This window comes from Olea europaea, unplaced genomic scaffold (genome assembly GCF_002742605.1).
Source record: "Olea europaea var. sylvestris unplaced genomic scaffold, O_europaea_v1 scaffold1257, whole genome shotgun sequence".
NCBI classification, from domain to species: domain Eukaryota; kingdom Viridiplantae; phylum Streptophyta; class Magnoliopsida; order Lamiales; family Oleaceae; genus Olea; species Olea europaea.
In genome coordinates, this window is record NW_019230013.1 from 124,080 (window position 1) to 132,363 (window position 8,284).

General features: G+C 32.3%; 1 protein-coding gene across 1 annotated transcript in view; it reads right to left on the reverse strand.

Annotated features, from left to right (window-relative positions):
* Positions 1-1,476, reverse strand: part of LOC111374487 — a 35,610-nt gene extending 34,134 nt beyond the window's left edge. The window contains exons 1-4 of the mRNA XM_022997153.1: positions 1,347-1,476; positions 635-712; positions 509-567; positions 314-416 (exon numbers count right to left, since the gene is read on the reverse strand). Coding sequence (XP_022852921.1) covers positions 314-416; positions 509-567; positions 635-712; positions 1,347-1,476 — 370 coding nt within the window. The remainder of the gene's footprint in view (positions 1-313; positions 417-508; positions 568-634; positions 713-1,346) is intronic.
* Between the last annotated feature and the right edge of the window lie 6,808 nt (positions 1,477-8,284).

Sequence of the window (8,284 nt, forward strand, 5' to 3'; positions counted from 1 at the left end):
ACTCCCCCATTTTTTTTTTTTTTTTTTGCTGAGAATATCATATGGGACAAAACTCACGCATTTTTATTTTTTTTGCTGAGAACATGTAGTATAAAACTCATGATTTGTTTTTTTTTCTTTTTTTTTATTCTCAGAAAATTTGCTGAGAATAAATGCGATGCACTCTTTGAAACTTAAGGTGACATGGTATTTTAGAAAATGAAAACTATATATTTATTCGTTAAAAGGATTTATGTTAACACATTATATCTCATATTGAAATTAAATACCATTTCGCGATTTACAAGTATCCGAGTCCAATGAATTCTTGTACCAAGTTTTGGATGAAAGTGCGCAGCATGTTGTGGACTTGAAATTGATGTCATGTGCTTGCAACTATTTTCAGATAGAAGGAGTTCTGTGACAACACGCCTTAGCTGTCATCGGTGATAAAGGGGATAATCCATACAATGGTTCACGAAACCACAGAAGGATAGTTATCTCGCTTCTTATGCTGAAAATGTTGTACCACTTGGAGATGATGAACAATGGAAGGTCGATAAATACCGATGCCATGGCGAGATATTGCTGCCTATATCGAAGAGACAACCAAGGAGACCAAAAAAAAGGGCGAAAAATAAGGTTAGAAGTATACCATTCAACAAGTTGTGGAAGGTACGGTAGTACGGATCACAATAGAAGAAAATGTAAGCAACCATGCCCTTTATATCATCTAGGAAAATGTAAACAAAGTATGGATGAATAGTTGATACACGTATCATCATCTTTGTCACTTTCAAATACGTATTTGTGTTGCACTTTTTTGGTTTTCTGGATTTGCAATACTTAACTGCTGATTTTTTGTAATTATATTTGCTTATCATCTCAATAAAAGTTCTACCACTAAGGTATTTATTGTGATTTTTATATCTAGTTGATTTGATGCAATGAAAACTGTAAATATTTTAGCACTAAAATGTATTATGTAGTGTAATGGTTTTTATATCTATTGAATTGCATGGAATTTTTAATCATGGTGTCATGGTTGTAATCAAATGCTTATAACACCTGATTACTTTTTGACAGTTACGAATTCAGCATTCGAGTTTTTATTCATCTGCCATTTTTTATTGGTTCCAATTATGTAACCGTGTTGTAAAATACAGTAATTGAATGAGAACCTATCTTTTAGACAGAAGAACTGTGTATCTACTTTTTCCAAGGCCTCAGATGGAGGCATGCTTCAATTGCTTACCTTCTAATGGAAGGTCGATAAATACCGATGCCATGGTGAGATATTGCTGCCTATATCGAAGAGACAACCAAGGAGACCAAAAAAAGGGCGAAAAATAAGGTTAGAATTATACCATTCAACAAGTTGTGGAAGGTACGGTAGTACGGATCACAATAGAAGAAAATGTAAGCAACCATGCCCTTTATATCATCTAGGAAAATGTAAACAAAGTATGGATGAATAGTTGATACACGTATCATCATCTTTGTCACTTTCAAATACGTATTTGTGTTGCACTTTTTTGGTTTTCTGGATTTGCAATACTTAACTGCTGATTTTTTGTAATTATATTTGCTTATCATCTCAATAAAAGTTCTACCACTAAGGTATTTATTGTGATTTTTATATCTAGTTGATTTGATGCAATGAAAACTGTAAATATTTTAGCACTAAAATGTATTATGTAGTGTAATGGTTTTTATATCTATTGAATTGCATGGAATTTTTAATCATGGTGTCATGGTTGTAATCAAATGCTTATAACACCTGATTACTTTTTGACAGTTACGAATTCAGCATTCGAGTTTTTATTCATCTGCCATTTTTTATTGGTTCCAATTATGTAACCGTGTTGTAAAATACAGTAATTGAATGAGAACCTATCTTTTAGACAGAAGAACTGTGTATCTACTTTTTCCAAGGCCTCAGATGGAGGCATGCTTCAATTGCTTACCTTCAAAACTAATGATGAGTGTGTGTCACATTTCTCTTGGCCAAAACCATTGGACAATTCAGTCTTCCACTTTGTCACGGATTTTGCAAAGAGTCGGAACATATTATCACATAGTGACCATGAGAATGTCAAAGAAACCCAACTGTAACACAACAATATATATAATAACAAAAATATAATTAAAGGACATAGTGATGCCAAAACTGTAAAGCATCGTTGAAGAATTTACACAAAACAGATTCATTGTGTCATCGAAAAGATGCAAAAATAGGAAGATTGTCCGAAACACAAAATATGAAACCATGTTGAGATAAAACATCCATACTATTGTTTCTCGATAAGCAAAATACATGGAATTAAACTTCATCGTTGCTGTGCAATAACGATGCCCTTCATCTTTCTACCCCACTTGATGCTCCGTGATACTAGATCGAAGTCAATTTCTTAATCTTCTATAACTTTCTCACAAACATGCTTGTACAGGTGAGATGCGAAGCATTCGAGTTTTAAATATTGGAGTTTTTATTCATCTGCCATTTTTTATTGGTTCCAATTATGTAACCGTGTTGTAAAATACAGTAATTGAACGAGAACCTATCTTTTAGACAGAAGAACTGTGTATCTACTTTTTCCAAGGCCTCAGATGGAGGCATGCTTCAATTGCTTACCTTCAAAACTAATGATGAGTGTGTGTCACATTTCTCTTGGCCAAAACCATTGGACAATTCAGTCTTCCACTTTGTCACAGATTTTGCAAAGAGTCGGAACATATTATCACATAGTGACCATGAGAATGTCAAAGAAACCCAACTGTAACACAACAATATATATAATAACAAAAATATAATTAAAGGACATAGTGATGCCAAAACTGTAAAGCATCGTTGAAGAATTTACACAAAACAGATTCATTGTGTCATCGAAAAGATGCAAAAATAGGAAGATTGTCCGAAACACAAAATATGAAACCATGTTGAGATAAAACATCCATACTATTGTTTCTCGATAAGCAAAATACATGGAATTAAACTTCATCGTTGCTGTGCAATAACGATGCCCTTCATCTTTCTACCCCACTCGATGCTCCGTGATACTAGATCGAAGTCAATTTCTTAATCTTCTATAACTTTCTCACAAACATGCTTGTACAGGTGAGATGCGAAGTGCATTCTTGCATTTTTTGGATCGAACATATCGACCATGACATTGAACTTTTGGTGAATAATGTATTTGGCAAACTTAATCATGTAAACACCACAAACACCACAATTGTACCTGAAAAATGAATGTAGAATTAGGGAAAAAATTTAAACTGGTGTGTGATATCAAACTAATTATCAAAGCAAATAACATGATAAAACCAACAAAGTCACACTATTACGGGACACATCAAAACGACGTCCCACTTAACATATCATGAAAGAATTTTCGTATCAATATTGCCTATTTTTGCGTAGCATGACATCCATTTCAAGCATATTATCAAACATAGAATTTTTAACTGCCTGTGGTAATTAAAAATTGGATGAATTTGATTCATTTCTAGCTAGGTTCTGCATTTTGAAGCAATGTTGCCATTTTGGATTTTAAATCACCTAAGATAGATGAGATGAGTTGGTATGTAATCTTTTTTTTTCAAACGGGTTTGTGTGAAGATGCCTAAATCCACCGTTAGGGCATATATACAGACTACAAAAATTCGTCTACAGCTAAATCACAGTATGTATTGCAGGTTTACAATAGAATTTTTTAAATGGGATTGTGAGATATGTCACCTCTATCAGGGATTATGTAGCCATAATAAAATGCAGAAACGTTGTAATTTGCATTTCATGACAGGATATATAAAATGAAAAAAAAAAAAAAGGATTTTAGCATGAAGAAGGCTCTGAATAAGATGAAATGGTGATGATCGAATCAAGGTAAATATTGATTAGGATTTTTCTCAAGAGCATGAAACTGAGATTTGGGGATTTTGGCATCAATACCGAGCTCCTGTTTCAATTTTTAAATGAGTGATTAAAGCCATTGAATATTATAATTGATGAGGGAGATGATTGTTTAGTTATCAATTTTACTGTACAAAATGTATTAATTTTGGTTTAAAAAATATACAATAGTATAATATGAATATTTATTAAATCCATGTATGGGAAGTAAATTCCTCAAAACAAATTGGTGAAAAATAGACCTTGGAAAGAGAAAAGACTACTCTTAAAAAAAAAGTTCAGAACAAAAAAGATGAAAAAAGCATTGGACAGAGAAACTTGTTCAACTTATTTCGTAAAGTAATTTTTCAATCTGAAAGTTAGTTTCGAATAAAAAATGACAATAATTACTTTGTGCTTTTATTAAAAAAAAAGAATAATTTTATTAAATCAATTAACTAGAATTTCGTGCTGATAATGTATAAATTAGAAGGAATGTCCAAAATCATTGAAGCAATTGGTCGAGCCGAACAAAAGAGAAAAGCCTAATTTGAATGTTTTATTAAGAACCGAAGTCCCGTATTTTTATGGAAGAATTAGGGCTACAATGAATATAACAGTCTAGGAATTTATGTGTATAAAAGTCATTCATAAATATTACTATATTTACAACAATTATCACTATTTAAGAAATTCTTAAATAATGATGAAATGTCTTTGTTTTATTGTTATAAATCTCAGCCAATGTTTGAGTGTTATTTTCTTCAAAACCCATTAGATGTCAAGATCTTACGGATTGTATGGTACAGTATTGCAGATGAAATGTCCAGATTCTGCTTTTGGTGCCCGACCAGGCCCCGCTTTCAAACATGTCTGTTTAATAAAATAATTTTATACGTAAATTAAATTTTTTTTCCAAATCTTTGGACCACAAATAATCCAAAAAATCAATATTCTAAAATACACTGCCAAACAAACTCTAATAAAAGTCAAGCTTAAGGTTTTTGGAATTCATTTACATTTCTAAATGGGTAATTGTCACGAACGTCCATACATTTCAAGTTTATTGTGGAAAACGTCCGTACATTTCATTTTCAACATTTTTACCCCTACCTTTCACATTTTCTTTGCGTTGAATGTCCTTTTCACCAATTTTTAACGTAAAATGACCAATATACCCTCATATTTATACAAAAAAAAAAAAAAAAAAAAAAAAAAAAAAAAAAAAAAAAAGAAAAGAAAAGAAAATTGCAACTATAGGTCCAAAATTTTAAAAGGTGTTAGTGAGTCTAAATTTGAAAAAAATAATCGTCACCTTCTTTCCACATCTCACCTCCCACTCCACTCCACTCCATTGTCGACCTCAACCTCTACAATCACCACTCTGCTGTCGACCTATGCCATTCCCAAAATTCCAATCGAATCTACACGCCAAGACGCTCTTATCCATGATCCTCAAACGTCGTTTAACGCACACAATCAATTTGTTGAATCAATTGCTGCAATTCACCATTCTCATAGGGCTATCCCTTGTCACAAAAATTGGTGGTTTTGGCTTGTATTTGGAAGTTGGAACTTGGGGGTCTGCCTCTTGCCCAACGAGGTGGGATTTCAACAGCACCCTCTTCAGGCTCCTCGTTGTGTTCCCTTTCCCTTCGTTAGCCCGTCCACTATTCCCCATTTTATTTTTTTTTTGTCGATATTCCCCATGTTTCCATTCATAGATATGCTCAGATCTGGCTTGTTTGGAGGCGATAAAGTTGGTAAACACCCAATATTCTCATTCATGGATATGCCGAGATTTGGTTTCTTAAGAGGTAGAGATGAAGACTCCGCTCCTGACGGATTTACTTGGCATGTCCACCACTTACTGTTTGCTGCCATTTTAGTATCAGATTCAAACTCCAAATTGCTCTCAAATTTGTTTACTATATATGATCAGAATATCTTATCTGATCATATGTGCAGCCGAAGTTAAATTATGAAAGTGATAAAGAGAGAACAATTCACCAAATTGTTTAATGCACACAAATAAAATTATTATTATTATTATTTATTTTTTAAAGTTGGACTCATTTGCACTTTTAAAAATTTGGACATACAATTGCAAATTTCTTTTCTTTTTTGTTGTATAAATAGGAGGGCATATTGGTCATTTTATGTTAAAAATTGGTGAAAAAATGTTGAGCACCACGAAAAGGTGAAAGATAGGGACAAAAATGTCAAAAAATAAAAGGCAATGACGTTTTTGACAATAAATTTGAAAGATAGGAACCATTTCTAAATTACTAAGAAGTGAGACCCAAAAAATGACTAAAAAATTAAACTTGAAACCTTCAGAAAATATCATCAAAGCTGGGTTTCTTTTAAAATTGACCTAGTCAAAGGTCCTTATTTTTACTTTGACTTTTAAAAACTTAAATATTATCACATTAATATCTTAAATGGTAAAAGACACTGATACCCTTAAATATATTATGTAATTACAAAATATTGAATAGTTTAAAAGACATTATTACCCTTTTAGTTAATAATTAACAACCAAACACTTCTCCACTTATAAAACTGCAGAACAAGCTTCAAACATAGAAAACTCTCATTTTTCATCTGTTTGAACCTCAAAATATAAAAAAAAATTCAATCGCCGAAACCAGAATTTTTTTTAGATCAATTATTTCAAATCGGTAAGTATATTTTTATATATGCTTAATTTCGATTTTAGTAAATTAGTGTGCGTTTGAGTAGTTAAATAACACAGTAATTAGTATAATTTTTTTTAACAGATCTATAATTTATTTCTTTAGAACCATAGAAAAATAAAAAGTCATACGCAAAATAAATAGTCCGATGATTATGGGATGGTAACGAAGACTATTAGACAGCAGACACCGACTATCAAAAGACTGCCTAACAGCCAACTGTCGAATGTTAGACGACTGTCTAAGTCAGTTGTTAAACATCGACTAAGACAGTCAGTTGTTAAACATCGACTTGACAGTCGACTGTTTCGGCTTTAAACAATTGATTGTTGGCTGTAAAACAGTCCAGAGTCGACAGTTTTCCCGACTGTTTTAAGAATTTTTTTATTATTAATTTCTGTTTTGACAATTGTCTTATAATTTTAATTACAAGCTGATTAAATATTTGAATTTTTGTTGTTGTAATTGATTTAAAAATTATATATCGTCATGCAGATATGATAATCTTGGTTTGTTATTTCGTTGATTTCGAACTGAATGAAAATAATAGATGTAACGCCTCGACCCCTAGTGGACCGTAACACTACTTACTTTATTTAGCTTAACCGGTGGTTTAGTAACAAGTGCATACGTTTTAGCAGAAGCTTACATTTTCGAATAATAATTTAAATAACAATACTTCAAATACTTTAAACAAAAACACTGAATCATTTTTCAAAACAACAAAATGTAATTTATTTGAAGAAAACATAACTTGTTCTCGCATTCTGCGTTATTCAAAACTTTAAAGAAATAACATTGGAAAACATTTCATAAAAATAAATCCAAATCACTTATTCACCATATTTCCATGGGCTCGTTGCATCACTCTCCATCTTCTCCTCCATCCATACCCGAGGTAGAATTCCTTCAATATGTGGAGATAAGATTAAACCCGTGAGTTGAAAAACTCAATAGGTGTCAAATGTGCATTCGTTATCAAGCTATACATTTTAAAACATTAACTTTATAACTTTTCATACATGCCGTACCCGGAGGCACCATTTGACATGAAGGGGTATACCGTACCGAGGGCACCATTTGACATATGAACATTTCTTCAACATAGAGGGGTATGGCGTACCGGAGTACCATTTGACATACAACCATTAACATAGAGGGATATGCCATACCAGAGTACTATTTGACATACAACCATTAAATAGAGGGACATGCCGTACCAGAGTACCATTTGACATACAACTAATAACATAGAGGGATATGTCGTACCAGAGTACCATTTGACATACAACCATTAACATAGAGGGATATGCCACTTGGACGTTGAAAGAAATGCAATCCTTGGATGCTTGAAAACCATTGAGAATTGATGCTTGAAAACACTTCTTAGACTTCTAGGAAAGATAGTTTTCCTTCCTCTCTTTTTCTCTCTTGGAAACTCTTTTTTTAGTATGTAAAAGCTCTTGCTTTTGTTGTGAGAAAAAATAAGTGAACTGAGGTCTCTATTTATAAGTAAATATCCCATAATTTAAAGCAAATGAAAGGTCAAATTTCATTTAAGAGAGAAAACATGGGTGTCATTTAAGTTTGAGGTTAAATGCTTCAATTTAGTAGGGTTTTTATTGCCAAAAACGTGTGTGGCCCTTTGAGAAAATAATTGATGAAAATAAATATTTAAATTCTAGAGAAAAACGAGAATTTTTCATTTCAG